The sequence below is a fragment of the Nelumbo lutea genome, chromosome 5 (assembly GCF_056320005.1).
Source record: "Nelumbo lutea isolate HS-2025 chromosome 5, American lotus-T2T, whole genome shotgun sequence".
Taxonomy (NCBI): Eukaryota; Viridiplantae; Streptophyta; class Magnoliopsida; order Proteales; family Nelumbonaceae; genus Nelumbo; species Nelumbo lutea.
The window spans coordinates 35,994,869-36,011,709 of record NC_142688.1 but is presented as its reverse complement, the minus strand read 5'-3'; the positions used below and the strand labels follow the sequence as shown (position 1 = coordinate 36,011,709).

Below are 16,841 nucleotides of genomic sequence, written 5' to 3'. Positions count from 1 at the left end.
TAAAGTTAGGCCAACACCATGCAGTGTTGGTGGCATAGGATCATGTAGGGGCGGAAATTTTTTACCCCAACCCGCTGAACCCACTCAATTATTAATTGGTCGAACCTTTTTATTTATTTAGTTCCGAATCGTTGTGGGTCGGTTCACCCAATAAGCATGGGCTTTAACGGATTGGGCGGGTTAGGTGATGGTTAACCATCGGACCCATCAATACTCAATACAGAGAAGTGGAAAACGACTGAAGGAGAAGAGGAAAGAATGAAATCTAAGGTTTAACAGAGACCACTCAATAAACATAACGATTTGGGTTGTCGGAGAATGAAGAGGGAACTCTAGGTTTTAGCAGAGATTAATACAGCGATTCATATTATCGGACAACGAAGAGGGAAGAACGAATTCTAGGGTTTAGCGGAGACTAATACAGCGATTTAGGCTGCCATTTCAGGCATGATTGTGTGGGTTGTGTCGGGCTTGGGATTTCAGGCCAGCGGGCCAAGCCATCACGGCCCGCCGGCGATACAGCCCATATATATATATAATATTTTTATATATAATATATTAAATATTATATAAATTATAATTATATTGTAATATATAGCATATAATATATTAATAAATTAAATAATTGTTTATTTGTTTTCGATTTCATTATACTATTTTATTTATTTATTATATATAAGAAATCATATAAAATTAGAATTATAAGTTTTTTTTTCAAATTTTAAAATAAATAGCTTTCGCCTGGCTTGGTCCAAGGCTCAGCCCACGGACCAACCCAGCATGGCACAAGCCCGTGCGGGTTCGGGCCATGGGCCGTGCTGGGCCGACCCCTCAAAATATCCCAAGGGAGGGAGGCATGGCCCGGTCCGCACACAGGTCGTGCCATGTCAACCCAACATGGCCCATTTTACACCTCTATCTGTCGGGGGTGGGTAGAATTGCCATCCCTATATGCAAATACCAAGAAAAACTCTAATATAAATGAAGAGAAAACGAGAGAAAGAACTCATGATTATGTTATTTTAAATAATATAATTATTTTTTTGGAAATTATCATAAAATATTATAATTTATTGTTATTTAATTGATTGTTGATTAATTAGTTATAAAAAATATTAAAACTGTAGAGATGGCAATTTTTCCTATAAAACTAGGGCCCTACCTTGCCCTACCCCGAACGGGGAAAGTTTTCTCAAATCTTAAATAAGGATGAGGCAAAGATGGGATAGGGACATGGGAAATATTTTTGTCCGAATGGGGTTTGCATATAATTCCCCAAACCTGTTGGTAAATTAGTAAAATATCTATAGATTTAATATTTATAATTTCATTTATAAAAATACCTCCAAATTGTTATAATCCAATCCCTAAAATACCCACAAATTCACATAATATTATTTATAAAATTAGATTTTTTTAGGTAATTGCCTCAGGATGCGAAGAATTTGGGGATTCCCTATCCTTAACGGGGAATGAATGCTTCACCTCGAACCCTTCCTGCCACTAGGGTTGGGATGGGGTGGAATAGAGTGTCTTGATTTACAGAGGCAAGGGACAAGAAGGGATACCCCAACCCGTACACCGCATGGGCCTCCTGCTAGTAAAATATATTTCATATAATTAAACAGATCGATTTTTTTTTTTTTTTTTCAGTTCGGTCGAATTTATTAAAATCAAGCGAAATATCCAAATCCGATTCTTATTAGATGGAACTCAGATTCAAAACAGGTCTGATCCTACTCATTTGCGGCCCTAATGTCAAAAGGCCTCGAGACACCTTGCTCATAAGTAATATCTAGGGCTGTCAATGGGTCGGGTCAGACCCGATAGGCCTAGACTGGGTCGGTTTCTGTTCTTAAAAATTTTCCAATTACTATATATATGGGTTTCCTTCAAAACCCTACCAAAATGCTGCCCCAGCCCCCTAAACGATTAAAGCTTTTCGTTTATGAAGAGTGAAGAGTCTGAAAATTGGTCTTTCACTCTCTCTTCTCAGTTCTCATTTCAAATCAAAACTTGAAAGAGTCAAAGAGAGTTTTTTTATGAGTGGTGACTCAATTATTCTGTACTGGTCTTTGATGTCTGTCTGGAGGGTGGAGGCTGGAGGCACATCGGCCATTGTACAATACTACTGTCGTTCATCCGTTCGACGACCGGTTGCTCGTCGGTCTATCAAGGCATCAACAGTAACACCCTTTGTCAGGTAGGATTTAATGATTTATTCAATGTTTGAAGCCTTGAGCATCCATCTCCAGAAAAACACTTCCCATTTGGCCATCCACCATAATCACCACTAGGTCTCTGCCACCACCACCTACCCAGTAGCCACTTTCAGACAATTGGTCATCCATTTAAATATTATTCTGAAATGTGAAATCTTTCTCCATTTAAACATTTTGATATTTTTATTACATTTTAGGGTTTTTATTGCATTTTAGGTTTTTACAGTATTTTAATTGCATTTTTAGCAGGGGTATTATTGTCATGCATAATCAGGTCCATCGGGTTGGACTCGATTGTCCTAAAAACTGATCGATTTGGTTCTGGGTCCAAAATTACAGACCCTATAAAGTCTGAGTCAATTCTGGGTTCATAGATTCTCTTGTCAGTTCCGAGACCGATTCTACCTCGACCTGTTGACAGCCCTACTGACGAAGTTAACTCCCACGCTTTGTGCTAAGTGTCACGTGCTGATATCCCTCACTCCTGCCAATGGCATTGGTTTGGCAAGTTCTTTCCAAAAATGGGTCTTTCACTATTCGGTTAGTAGCGCAGTCCAATGCTATCTTTTGGATATACGGATAGGTTTAATACAGATTTCTAATTTTTACTACAGAGCTATAAACATTCAAAATGGCAACTTATATATCCACCCACAAATTGACATTAATTCTGAACTAACACCTATCCCAACAGTACTTTGAGCCTATAAATTCTGACCTTGGGCTAATCAGATTATGAGAGGACCTATTCCTAAGCTAGTAGTAAACTAGCCTGAGGTAAGAACAAAGGGAGAGACACATAAATAGGAAAGGCAACGACATGGATTCAGGGTAAGGCACTCCCTCCCCGTCCCTGCCCCATAACCACAATCTCTTACCTTTGGGTGGTGGCCGGTGGGGTGGGCACTTTCTTTTGTTGAAGATAGGGAATTCCTAAATTTTCTCCACTCTAAAGAAATTGTCTGAAAATATATTAAGGTATTTTCAATATAGGATTATAAGAATTTAGGGATATTTTATAAATGTAATAATCATAGATTGTTTAGAATTTGAGAGAAATTAAAAAGTATCCCATTTAAGATTGGGAAAATTCACCGCATTCGAAGCGAAATGGGCCCAAGTTTAACAAGGCAAGGCTAGGGTTGGGTAGATGCATCACACATCCTATTGAAAGATATTCTGCTAGCAAGGCTGAGCCTAGAGTATAAAATTGATACTTAGATGATAGGGCCAGGTCAGCTCCAATTTTTAAGAAGTATCCTGCAATTTTGGGCAAAACAAGCCTGCCTTTGTCAGATATGTGGGCCACCCAAGAATATGTCAGGAATAAGTATCTCTGCGAAGATATAAGATAGATATATCAGCAGTATGGAAGGGTCGTGAACATTAAATCTATTTTAAGGTGCCAGATGGCTAATTCGTAAAAGTCTCCTCTTGGTTGTCGTCACCAAGGTTGGTGGCCACTGGCTCGCCCCCTCTTGTCTAGCTCATTTGCTTAGATTAGAGAATTAAAACAGAGAAAACTATACATTTTGCTTTGTTTATTTGTTTATTTTGAGAGGCAGACAGTGTGCATATAAAACGCCAAAACTTAGCTTAGTAAATAGTATCCAATCTCCCAATATTGGTTAACGATTCTTTCATTTTATGGGTATAGAATCTCTTCCTTCGAATTGGAAGTTACCTTTTATTATCACATATAAAATCGGATTATATTCAGGCTCTATAATTTCTTATTTCATAGTTGAAGTTTCTCTTCTTCCAGTATTTCATTTTGTACAAGTGGCTATATCTATCTGATCATGGTGTCCGGGATTGAATGTTTATTTCATTTTTGTCTCTTCCCCAAATCCAGCTAGCTTGTTATCTTTCTTGTATGATCATACGACAAATTCTTATGGTGGCCAACCTTCACCCTCAAATTATTAAGCACTGTTTTTAAAATCGGACTTGATCGGAAAAATAGGGAACCGGTTATATGACCGGTTTTGTTTTCCTTCAAAACTGTTTTTTTTCTTAAAATCGTTGATTTTGGTCAGTAAACCACTGAACCGGCCGATTAATTGTTTGAATCATTTAAACGATTTTGACCATTTTTTAAAATTTTCATTTTTTTAAATTCTTTCAATAATCGAACCATTCGAACCGATAACTGGACCCCTGACCAATTCAGTCATCGGTTCATTTTTAAAAACCATGTTATTAAGGTTGTGTTTGATTACGATACAAATATATAACTGGGTAAGTATGCACCCGGTTCAGTTTTGTACACGTTTATTTTTGGTGGAAAAATGTTTTGCAAATCGAGAAGATAACTACAAAGTTTGCTTTGAAAAAATCGAAGCAAAATTTGCTCTTATTGACAATCCTTTTCCTCTAGAAGCTTCACATTGCCGGGATCTGAAGAGAACGAGATCCTGGTGAACGGCGGTGGGCTTGGTGATGATTTCTCCGATGATATGCTTGTAGCCAAAATAAATCAGTGACTAGGCTTCAAATTTGGTTTCATCAACTTGTATATTTGGTGGTTCTAAATGTAGATCTAGCGATTAAAATTAGCTGCAAACAGAGACAGTGATATAATTCTGTTCAATAGTTTGAATCTGGATTGCTATAATTGTTATCTTTGTTTGGTTTATTTCCTTCTCTTTTCCTGTTTATTTCTGTTTTTTCTTTTTGGAATTCTGGCATAGAAATTGAGATCCTGTTGAAAATTTCAACCAAGATGTTCTCTATTCCCTTGTTACTTTCACTTTTATTCTTCCAATTTCTTTTCTATTTCAGACCAGAATTCAGACTCAAGTAGGTATTGGAAAATTTCAACCATGTTACTAAACCAGAATTTTTTGCATTTGTAACATTCATACTTGCATTTGCACCTTTACCAAACTTTTCAAAGGTTCTAACTTTTAATTCATATAAGAGCATCCAACAAATTTGCTTTTAAGTAGAAAGTCCCTTAATTTTTTACATAAATCTATGATGCAGAAAAGAAATGATATGAAAAGATAAATAACACTTGCTACCATGTTTGTTATTTCAGTTTATTGGTCAGTTGTTTTTCTCATATTATAGTCAGAAGCCAAAAATCTTTCAACCAAATGGAGATGAATATAGGTGTGATCATTTTCAGCCGGGCCTAAAAGCCTGGCCCGGTCCAGGCCTGGCCTGGGCTCGATCCCGGAAATTTTAGATCTCCTAGACCTAGGCCCAATACTTCAAGCCAGGCCCGGGCTCACCCTGCCACAATATAATGATGATACATAATGTATATATACTTGTAAACATATTTATATATAATATATATTGTATACGATATCTTAATATATAATGTACATTACATGTGTAGATTACACGTTACAGTACAACCGTCCCCCCTTCCAGCAAATCCAGAAAAAACATAACTGTTGGAGACACTATTTTTTCTACTCTGGCTGTTGGAGACACTAATGTGTAGAACTGTAGATGACGAGTTGGAAAGAAAAGATAATCATACAGTAGGTATGAGCCCAATAACGGAGACAAAGTAATGATGGGAACACAAGCATAAAAAGGAAAAAGCAAGAAAAGCTAAGAGTGGACCTACATAAATAATCAGTATGATCAGATGTATTCCCACAATCTGAACCATTTGGCCAAATCAATCTTCAAGGCGAGACTTAGACCCATTTGATGGTGTTTCCTGATCATTTTATTCCAGAACAACTGGCTAGTTAAAATTAAAGACGGTCAAAACCAGTTATGGGTCCAGGCCTCCTGGGTAGATTTTGCCTTAGGTATGGTTTATTTGCTAGTTTTCATGGTCCACAAAGGGGGCCTAATGCCGCCTCTATGTTATGGTTTATTTGTTAGTTTTTTAACTGTCATTGGCCCAGACGGTTGGACTATTCATCCCGATAACCATTCAGGCAATCGGTTTCGTTTCATCCGTAATCTGGTCCTTAGTTAAAAACTGTTGACTTGGTGAATGACCTATTGATCTGAGTGGTCGAACCATCAACCTGAATAACCCAGACAACGGTTTTTTGTCAGTTTTTTTATTTTAATTTTTAAGTTAGAATGAGTCCTCCATTCAAACCAGATGGTCGAACCACTGACCTGAAAACCGGTGGCCAAATCGGGTCCGGTTCCGGGTCGGGTTTTAAAACATTACTCCATAAAATGGAAAACTTCAAGTGAGAGCCTTTACTTGAAACTAAAGCACTTCAGAAGCGCGTAATAATTATTAAGAAAAGTCTAATATGTAACAGAAAATGAATATAACACAACAATATTCTTGGTCTTTTATTCCATACAAATCACTCCAAATTAAATGACCAACAAGAGGCAACAAGAATTCTCACAATTTGGATGGATATAAGCTTTTGGCAGCTTTAAGAACCCACATACACATGATCAAACTTCAATCACGGCTTGTGATCAAGACGGTGGTGACTGGATTCAGATGATGTTGCTCCGTCCTCAAGAGCAGGAGGAGGAATCCCCATGGTTGTAACATGCGAACCTTCGCCCACCCTTTCGTTCTTCTTAATTTCTTCTTGTATATGCACATCTTCTTCGACGGATACTACCACAGTTTGTGCACCACGTGGACCCGGTACTATGGCTTCCTGAATCTTAAGATGTTCATCAATGTTTATAACTTCAGTTTCTTGAATCATCTTCTTTCTCTTCTTCTTAAGGAAGCAACAGAGAGCAGCCGATAGGAATGCGAGGAAGAAGAGACCACCTACTGAGACAAACACGACGATTATAACGGTGGAATGGTGTCCTGATGGGGGCGGTGGAGGTGGAACAAAATGAGGAGGTGGTGGAGGGGAAAAATATGGGAAACTATTGTAGTTTAGAGTGGGAGCCATACTTCTATGTGTGGAAATATTGAATTAATTTGATGAATGATTTGTGTCAAAGATGGAGAAGATGATAAGTGTGTCCTCTATTTGTACTAGCTAGGTGCCGAGGACTGGACGATCTATTAACTCCCAAGTTTCACGTATACTACTAGTTACTTGATTCACATGCTAAGATTCCATGGGTTGTCATTGATTGCATTCAAATACACTTCTGAAGCTGCTCCAAGTTTCCCACCAGTTAAATAAACAAATGAATCTCTGTCTCTGGCTGAAACCTGTACAACATAATTTAGAGAGGAAATGAAAGAAAAAAATTACTTAAGTAATGTTCTTGACAGGAAAATATATAAACCATTTAGGAAGATGGGTTACCAAAATCTTATTTGCCGGCTAAGTTCTCTTGTTTCAGTTATTTGGAGTGCTAGCATGGTCAGGTTCTGTTACCTGCTCACATCAGCAAGCTACAGATGTTGTCACGATTCAAGGAGACTTCAGTCTGGATTATGATAAAAATAATGTTGACACATGGAACCAGTCATGATCAACGTTTAAAGTATATTGATCCCACGATTGTTACACCCATCTGATTATCAACACCCGGATGCATCCAATCCAATTCAAGTACCTTTGAAATTCATTGTTTCTTTCTTTTGTTCTTTTTTTTTTAATTTTCTTTTCTTTATAATCCATTGCTATGAGAGGATCAAACACTGGACTTATTACAATACAATCTTCTTTTTCTTTTGAATAGGCATACACCCGAATCAAATCGGATGAGCCAGAGTAAGCCATATAAATCGAACCTGATAGCTAGTCCGATTGATACTAGCAACTGGACCAGGCCAATCCAAGCACCAAGTTGATATAAGTATGTGACACAGGGAGAGATGACATCCCACAGACCCACCACACAACGCTGAGGAGAAGGAGACTCCACCATTCCACCAACGAAATCATCCTCTTCTTCGACCTGAGACTTGCTGCATATGGAAGTGGATCTTGAGGTTTTATGGCAACAAGGTGCCTCCAATGGAGTATCCTTTATTGAACCCCACTCATTTTAAAATTGAATCACAAATTGTTCACCAAATAGGAATGAACCATACACTCTTTCCTGATAAAATGCCTAGACCATCACCATTCATCCAAATGCAACTGTAAGATTGCAAGGGTCAGCTGCTCAGGTGAGTGGTGACACATCTCCTTGTCTCAGATATCAACCCAATAGATACATATTTAATGGATTCGGTGGGTTGGGTCATGGGTTACCAATGGATAACCATTTTAAGTATTCCTTGTCTCACTTCTATCCTCACTCTCCCATTCACTCTGCAACTTCTGCCTCTCATCTTGCATTTTTTTTCCTCAATGACAGCAAATTATCTCACCTTAGAAACAGTGCGTAAACCCCCGACTGCATTCTGCATCTCATCTGTAGATGACATGGTTGTATCCCAAATCGTATGTTATTTTATGACACTAAGTTCTGAAGCTGCTCCTATCTTGACATCATATAAAAGACCAACTCAAGTCATGATCTTTTTAATCAATGACGTGGGTGGGCTACAGTCCGGTTTCCATAAATGAATAATAGCACAATCTCCAAACAATAGCCATTGGAGATAAAGGATCGTGCACTATACCATCAAGTCTGTCTAAATAAAAAACTTTTGTGCATTACTTTGACCTATATGTGCCACATGCATGACAGCTTACCATGCCGGCATGCCCCATGATTCGTCCTTATAGCCATTGAGTTAGGTTTCACCCATTCGATTTTTATTAAAATGAGTCACTAATAAGTTGGTATGTGAAATAAATGGATTGAAGCCAAAAATGAGTCCTTATAGCTGGCGTGGGGCATTATGATTGGTCCCACAGCTCAAAACACAGCTATGAAGGCTAATTCATTCTCAAGCAGTTAACAGTATGCTTCAAAGACTTTTGAGATTGAATTATCTCAACGCAATAGCTATTCTGCAGGCTGTGAAACCAACCAATAATAACGCTCCGTACCAGTCATAAATTACATGGGGCTCACAATTGTATGTACATTAACGTGTTCAGCTAATCTGAATTACATTTTTTTTTCTTTGGTACCACTCAGTTGAGCCTGTTTGGGAGGGCTTCTTTGTTGATTGAAAAGCTACCAAAACTAGTTTCACCGGAAAGTCGATTTCTCAGCTCAATGACATTGTTTTTCTGGCTTTCCGGGGTTTCCACCAAACACAGCTTCCTGGCTTTAAATGTGGGTCCTAACTTGCAATGCCAAGCCGCGGCTGCCTGCTGGAAATCCCTCCCAAACAGGCACTCAATCTTATCAACCCGAACCACAAGCACTCAGCCAAAGCAACTTAAAAACTTCTGAAAATCCACATGAGAGAAAAATCATGTGGTTTATTTGAATATTGATCAAAGGCAGCGCCCTAATCAATAAATACATGCAATATATATATATATGTAAAACAAAAGAATAAAAAACATCTTCGTCGATCAAGACTTATTAGATCCAATTCAAGTACCAGGGAAGTTTTAGAAATCAGCAACCTGACCATTTCCTTAATACTCATCCTACTCAAAAATGGCTTAGTTCTTCAAAGTTGTCACATGCCTCAGAAGCATGTGGATGACATCCTGAGAGATCCTTGTAGCTTCTGACTTTAAGTGTTGAATCTTGGCTTGAGTCTCTTGCTCAAGGCGCTTTACATTAGCACCTGAATCCCCGCTAGTCTGTTTGGTGATCACAGTTAAAAAGGAAAGAGAAAATAAAGTAGCTTGAATTAGATGAAGAAGATAATTCAGAGTACAATGCAACAAAAAGTTACTGCAGAAAGGTGAACTCAATCAAGGATCAATAATGTTTATCAGTTTATGTATCAAGGTGGAACCTATCAACTCAGATTTTTAAAGGTTGCAAGTCAAAGCGAAAGACTTGATGCAAGGAATGTTCATGGTGAAATAAGCCATGCATGTCCTAGGATTAATCAACCTGTCTGATATAATGACCTCATAAGTAGATACTTATTGGTATTTCATTTTTACCTCTGCAACTTTTTTCTGAAACTCAGCTTCCATGTGACCACGATATTCAGTGATCTCTTTATCAGCTTCATCTTTGGCCTGTTTTAGTCTACCCATTTTTGCTAAAAGCATAAGCCATAATGCACAAGAAACAACGATTAGTATACCTCTCGTGATGCAACTCAAGGTTAATACTTATTACTTAACGTAACAAAATGGTAAAATAATTTTATCCATTCTGCTAGTTGGTCATTTGTGAAGGAGAATACATGATTCTGGAAACTTCCCCTCACCGCCCTCTACTCATGGGAAAAATTTCAGCATAAAACTCCTTTGCCCTTATGCCAAAGGAAGCCTCTGGCAGAATCTTTATTAAAGCATTGAAATGTGTACAGTGCAAATACATACAAAATAATACAAAATATAAGGTTTTGCACTCTACATATTTGCATTTGTACTCCTTCCAAACTGAGCCTCAGGGAAACTCCAATACAAGGTATAGAGGGGAGTTGGCACATAGCCAATCTAGATGTCCTTATCTCTGGGTGGTTTGAATCAGCCACAGAGTTATACCATGTAGCAAGAAATAGGAAGGGTTGTCTAGTGAACTTCCCTTATCGGCCCAGAATCCCAAATTCCTAATACAGGTTCCAATTTTCCATGGGAAAGTCCGCAGCATCTAAATACCTCACTAAAAAGTGGTTTGTGGCAATTACTTGCATCTTGACTTCTCATGGACTACCTTTTTCATCCCACTTGACAGTTCTATATTTCATTCTGCTTCTATAACTGGTATCTGAATTTTGTTCCAAATAAATGATACAATAAATACAACTATTATACCATTTAATAATATTATAACTGATATAGGGTTAAGTACACTGCAGCTCAATGCAGAATTCTGAATTACAACCCCCCATAGTCTACTAGTACACCCCCGCCCCCATATAAACCGCATCCTGCCTGTGGATTTGGCATCAATCCACGGTCAGGATTCATCCCCCCTGTACGGTGGGGCTAAAAAATTCTGACCTGGACTGATAGGTCATTCTCCCTTCGTTTTTTTGGTATTACATATTAGACTTGACAGGGGATCAAAGGGTGGGGACAGAGCAGGGTGCACATGAAGTCCACTGACCCTACAGTTAAAGGTGTCAATTGGACTGGATTTGGTCCAACCTGATCCAGTCCAATGTGAGTCCACTTACAAATGGATTGGACCCAATCCAGTCCATTAAAATTTAAATGGACTGGATTGGATCCAATCCAAACCAAGTGAAAAAAATTTGAAAATTACAAAAATATATCATTTTGGCATTGAAAAAGCACTTTTGTAAAAAAGCTTTCGTAAAAGTTCTTTCATAAAAGTGCTTTCGTAAAAGTGCTTATATAGAAGTACTTCCATAAAAGTGCTTTTGTAAAAGTACTGTAAAATTGCTTTTATAAAAGTACTTCCATAAAAGTTCTTTTGTAAAAGTGATTTCATAAAAGTGATTTCATGTAAAAGTACTTTTATAAAAGTGCTTTCGTAAAAGTGCATTTATAAAATTGCATCTGTAAAAGTGCTTTCGTAAAAGTACTTTTCATAAAATTACTTTTATAAAAGTGCTTTTGTAAAAGTGTTTTCGTAAAAGTGCTTTCGTAGAAGTACTTTCATAAAGGTGATCTTATGCCGACTTCAGTTTTAATCAGTTTCAAATTGGACAAGGGTTTGGCCTCATGATCGAATTATTGAAATTTTGGCTTAGATCCAATTCAGACCATAAGAACATGGGCCAATTTATTTTGGATTGGCCTGATCCAATAATTATAATGGGCCATTCAAATCAAATTTAATAAGGTTTGGATCAGATTGGATCCAATCCAAAACCGGTCGATTGACATCCCTACCTGCAGTTAGGTGGGTTTGATCATATGCCATCATATTCAGAGGGATGCCAACTAACCATTCAGCTACTGGGCCATCGGCATAACTGATTTTTCTTTTAAGTTTTGTATTACAACTTTAACTCAAAATAAATAGCACATTAATTTCTCTCATTTATAACATATTTTCACCTCTCATTAGGTTTTGGTACTCCTCCCTTATGCTTTTGTATAGTGAAAGAAAAAATATATTAAAAATAAAACTGAAGAAGTATAATAGATGGAAGAGGTGACAAGGTAGCACCCCAATACCAGATCTTACAAAACATGACTAATAGAGTTAAAAAAAAAAAATACATTTCATTGCAAGTAACATTCTGCTGCTATCTCCAATGTAGACCAGAAAGCAGATCCAAAGTCCATTGGTTGACATTTGCAAATTCTGGATGTACTTGAATCCACTCAATAACTATATTTCCTATTTATGGGTGTACTCCCTTATGATACACCTTTTATTGATGGAAAAAAAATGGATTTCATTAAAATACATTTTTGCTACAAAACTGGGGGAAAAGGATAAACAGAGAGCATAGTGAAAGATAAAATAGGGAAACAGTAAACCTTTTATAACATTCAAAAGAATTTGATGAATTCAATGTTGATAATAATCTAATTGGTAAACCTTTGTAGTCCTCCAAATGCCACGCTTTTTATTAATGGAAAAAAATGGATTTCATTAAAATATATTTTTTCTGCAAAAAGGGGAAGAAGGATAAAAGGAGAGCATAGTGAAAAAAATATATAATAGGTGAACCTTTTATAAAATTCAAAAGAATTTGATGAATTCAATCTTGATAGTCATTAGATAGGTAAACCTTTGTGGTCCTCCAAATGCCACATTTGCCATGCCATGCTCCAATTAATACCCAAACCATATCCATGTAACACAAAAATCTAGAAGTGTATAATATTCCTTGATGTCTAAGAGATACATGAAACTTTTTTCCAAATAAAAGAAAACAAGTATTCCACATATTATCCAAGTAAGAACAATGACAGCTGATCCTAGTATCCATGTTAACAAGTCTAATTCATGCATATAATGTTAAAACCTCTCAATAACTGGAATTATCTGATATTTATATCTAAACGGTTAAACCTACCAAATAATCAATTAAATGCATAGACAGATAAGGGTGCATATAGATAATACTGATGATTATCCAGATATAAATAAGCTATTACCATTTCTGGCAGCATTGACAATGCATTGAGCTTCTTGTTCTGCAGCTAGCAAAAGCTGAATTCCACCTTGGCCCCTGTTGGCATCCATTCTTTCCTGCAATTACTGTAACAAATCCTAACAAGATTAGCATGACCAAAGAGCACATGAGACCAAGAAATGCAACCGTTGCAAAAAGACCATCTTAGTCCAGTTTTGCTGCAAGAGCAATGAAACTAGAATATAATTGGGAAGCAGAATTCCAGCCTGGTCATTTGGTCAAAATCCAACAATCCAGGAATCTTTCACATGTCAAATTAATTGGGAAGGACTCTCATGTTCCACACCCCACCCTATATTCTTGGAACAAATTTCAACCCAAAAGTCGTTGCTGAACAGGTAAAATAAACTCTTTTTGGGTTTCTTTTAAATTAAAATTTGAAAATATGGTGGGTTATATTTAACCAGGAAACAAAACAGCAATACAAAGTAGGGTATACAGCTGATATCAACTGCAGAGTGCATATATGACCGATGGTCAGAATCTTTACGTATTAATGAGATGTGATATATTCTGTTGGTCAGACTCTATAATGCTATTTCATAATAAACTAAATAGGGAGTAATCAGTGGCAATCATCATAATATTTCCCCATCTCTACAAAAAAAGAGAGAAGAGAGAGATGATCTCAAAAAGCATAGGGACTCTACAGGATGAAAATCACAAACATTTCATGTTCAGAATGGAAATTGGATGGATTGGCTTACGCATGCAGAGAGAGAGAGAGAGAGAGAGAGAGAGAGTTTTTAAGTTACTAAAATAGGTACCTGTCCTAACCCAACAGTCCCAGCCCATTTAATTGATCCAATAGGTGATTCAACACAATTCCAAAATAAGTGGGTTAAGTGGGGGCTTGAGTCAGAAATTGCTACCTCCACTCCTATGAGCTCAACCATTTAAAAACAAGGAGAATCTATTACTCTAAAACCAGAGAATTATTAGAAACCTAAGTGCAGATTTTAATAATTAATTCTAATTTTCAAGAGCTATGCAAGTGGAATTGCCATTAGGAGTGGAGGACACCAATGTACTTTATGTTCTGCTCTCCCTTTTTGTTATGAATCTCTACCATTCTCAATGTACTTTATGTACTGCCATTTTTCTTTTTATTCAGTTGAAGTAATTGATCTGGAAGAAACACTAGAAAGGTCTTGACAAGTGGTTGGGTCATTTTGGTCCCTGCTCTTTCTTGAACTATACCTATTCTTGGTTCTTGAATTGATAAAGTTCACAATTACCAGTGAAAAAAAAGTAGACTATGGATTTTTCTTATCTTAAAGTATGCATCTATAATTTCTTTTCTTTTTTCCTTTCTCTTTCCGATTGATAAGACACACAACTTCATGGATCTCTGAGTAGATATTTATGACTGAAAAGTAAGGGCAGATGTTACTCAATCTGCATGCTTTTCATCCTTTTTACAACGATTTAATTGGGTAAGATTATGCATGCTTCTAAATTGTGTTTTCATACCAGATGAATACGAATACCTCTCAAATTTAATCCAGTGTTTCAAGTATTCTGTTTTGTATTAAGATTTCAGTTAGATTTCCTAGAAATGGATTTGACAGGAATGGGATTATGGGCCATGGATATTTAAAGTTGTAATTCTCTTATTTGGTTCTCAGAAACCATGTGAATTAAATTATTCCATTTTGGGTTTCTAATAACACTAAGGCATAAAATATTGTCTAACACGGCAACATTACTTCGAATAATAGCAAACCATTAGGTGATGTAGTATCTTTTTGGATGCAGGTCATTAGGAAAGTGGGTATTCTCTTTATGGGTGGAGAGGAATTTTCCAGGAAAGCATTTATGGGTTTAGAAGAAAAAGAGCAAATTAAAATTCATGATCATAGCTGCAAGGAGCTTGTGTTTTCCAATGGAGAAGATTCTTCAGACAAGCTAGACAAGTAAGGAGTTTGAAGTTGACTTTTTTGAAGCTTATTGTAGCTAAGGTGCTAGTGCTACATAGTAGTGAGTGAAGATTTAGTTTTGAGATTATGGTGTATCAGGTGGTTTCTGGCAGGGCTGTATTTGAGCAAAACTTCATTGCTAAAGCTGTTATTATCCCTTTCTTTATCTTGTTAGGACTTCAACTTTGAGTTTAGGTTGTTGTTTGGGTTGAGTGTCAGGGCTGTAGTTTGAGCTGTGATGATAAGATGAGCTCGGATCTCCTACCCACGCCTACCTACGCCTCATTACAGCTGTACATTGAGAATATCTCCCATGTTTGCTTCTTATCATTCATGGGGAGATGTTCCCAATGTGCAGCCCTAGTTCATATGGGTAGGATTCTTGTGGGCAGGATATCTCAATTCTGATAAGATTGGGGATGAACCTGTTCTTTTGGAATTTGAATTTTGCTTGTGTTTTGTGGGTGGGAGATTGTTTCAGTTCTTGCTGGGGCCACAATGCTCATATATTACTTGTATCCTTTTCTTTTTCATTTTACCAAAATTTCATTTATCGTAAAAAAATTTAGCAAGGGTTTTAAGAACATAGTTGATAGTTCTATTCTGTATTAGCATATCAATAAAAAATTAAAAAGAATGAAATAATTTTATTCTGTTATTTGCAAGCCGTTCACTCCCAACCTTGAAAAAAAAGTTCTTATGGAGTATGATCTGATATGAAGGATCTTTCTTCTGAGTATCTGATATGAAGGAATTTGACTATTTCGATCTCGATCTCAATGATACTGATACTGATAAAAGGGAAATAGCATTATTTGGATTTCCAGCAGAAGTTCCCTCTTTTAAGTAATGATACAAAAAAAGCATCCATCGTCCAACATCCACCATAGATAAGATGAAACAAGCATACAGAAAAAGATCATATTGATCATACATGTGAAAATAGGAAAAAAGAAAACTCTTTCATCCTTAAAAAGTATTACATAAATAAATGCGATCATAAATCACACAAGATAAAAAAAAAAAAAACAAAATACGCATCAAAATGGCCATTGCATTGGGGATTTAAAGAAACAATAAATGGCAGATAAAAGAGAAACACAAAGATTGTATCTTTCTTCCGGAAAACTCAAAAAGGAAAGAACATACCTATGAATTGGAGAAGAATGGTCTATTAGCCGGTCTGCCGGTGTATGACGAATCTGCTTGCTTCTAAGTTCTAAAGTTCAAACTCTTGGATTGGGCATGAAAAGAAGAGGATCCAGTGTTGCTTACGTATCAAGTTTTCAGTTAACGTTGGTGTTTCGTCCTTGTTCATCAGATGGTTGAGGATTGATCAACTGCCCCTGTGGCTTTTGGATCATCAGATGGTTTCGTCTGGCGGTCTGGGTCCACCTTCTAACCCATAGGTCCCACCTATGATCCAGTCTACAACGTACAACTGTCGATTTTAAACCGGCGAACTCGGATTCAGTCCCCACCAAAATCGTGCTTACACACTCACACCGTCCTAACAACCCTATGAAAGTAGTAATGGCAACGGGGGGCGGGGCGGGGTGGGATCGGTAACCCGTCCCCAACCCCAAATTCAAATGCCCCGCCCCCCCCCCGTCATTTTTGTATAATCCGCACGACGACACGTGAGCCGTGTCAGGCCCGTCACAATTGTATACGCCG

General features: G+C 37.2%; 1 protein-coding gene and 1 long non-coding RNA gene across 3 annotated transcripts; one reads left to right on the top strand and one right to left on the bottom strand.

Moving 5' to 3' along the window:
* The first annotated feature begins 1,910 nt into the window (after nt 1–1,910).
* On the top strand, nt 1,911–7,239 carry LOC148851695 (uncharacterized). 2 transcript variants are annotated; one of them, XR_016099640.1, is made up of 3 exons: nt 1,911–2,203; nt 6,584–6,819; nt 6,905–7,239. It is a non-coding gene; the product is annotated as an uncharacterized LOC148851695 (long non-coding RNA). The 2 variants fall into 2 exon arrangements; XR_016099641.1 differs by lacking the exons at nt 6,584–6,819; nt 6,905–7,239 and adding an exon at nt 4,603–4,835.
* Nucleotides 7,240–9,437: 2,198 nt separating this feature from the next.
* LOC148851694 (V-type proton ATPase subunit G 1-like) lies at nt 9,438–16,841 on the bottom strand. Its single transcript, XM_088943681.1, has 4 exons — nt 16,314–16,841; nt 13,208–13,310; nt 10,118–10,218; nt 9,438–9,805 (listed from the first exon to the last, which is right to left on the bottom strand). Exons 2-4 carry the CDS (start codon nt 13,293–13,295, stop codon nt 9,662–9,664), a joined length of 333 nt encoding a protein of 110 aa, XP_088799807.1. The 5' UTR covers nt 13,296–13,310; nt 16,314–16,841; the 3' UTR covers nt 9,438–9,661.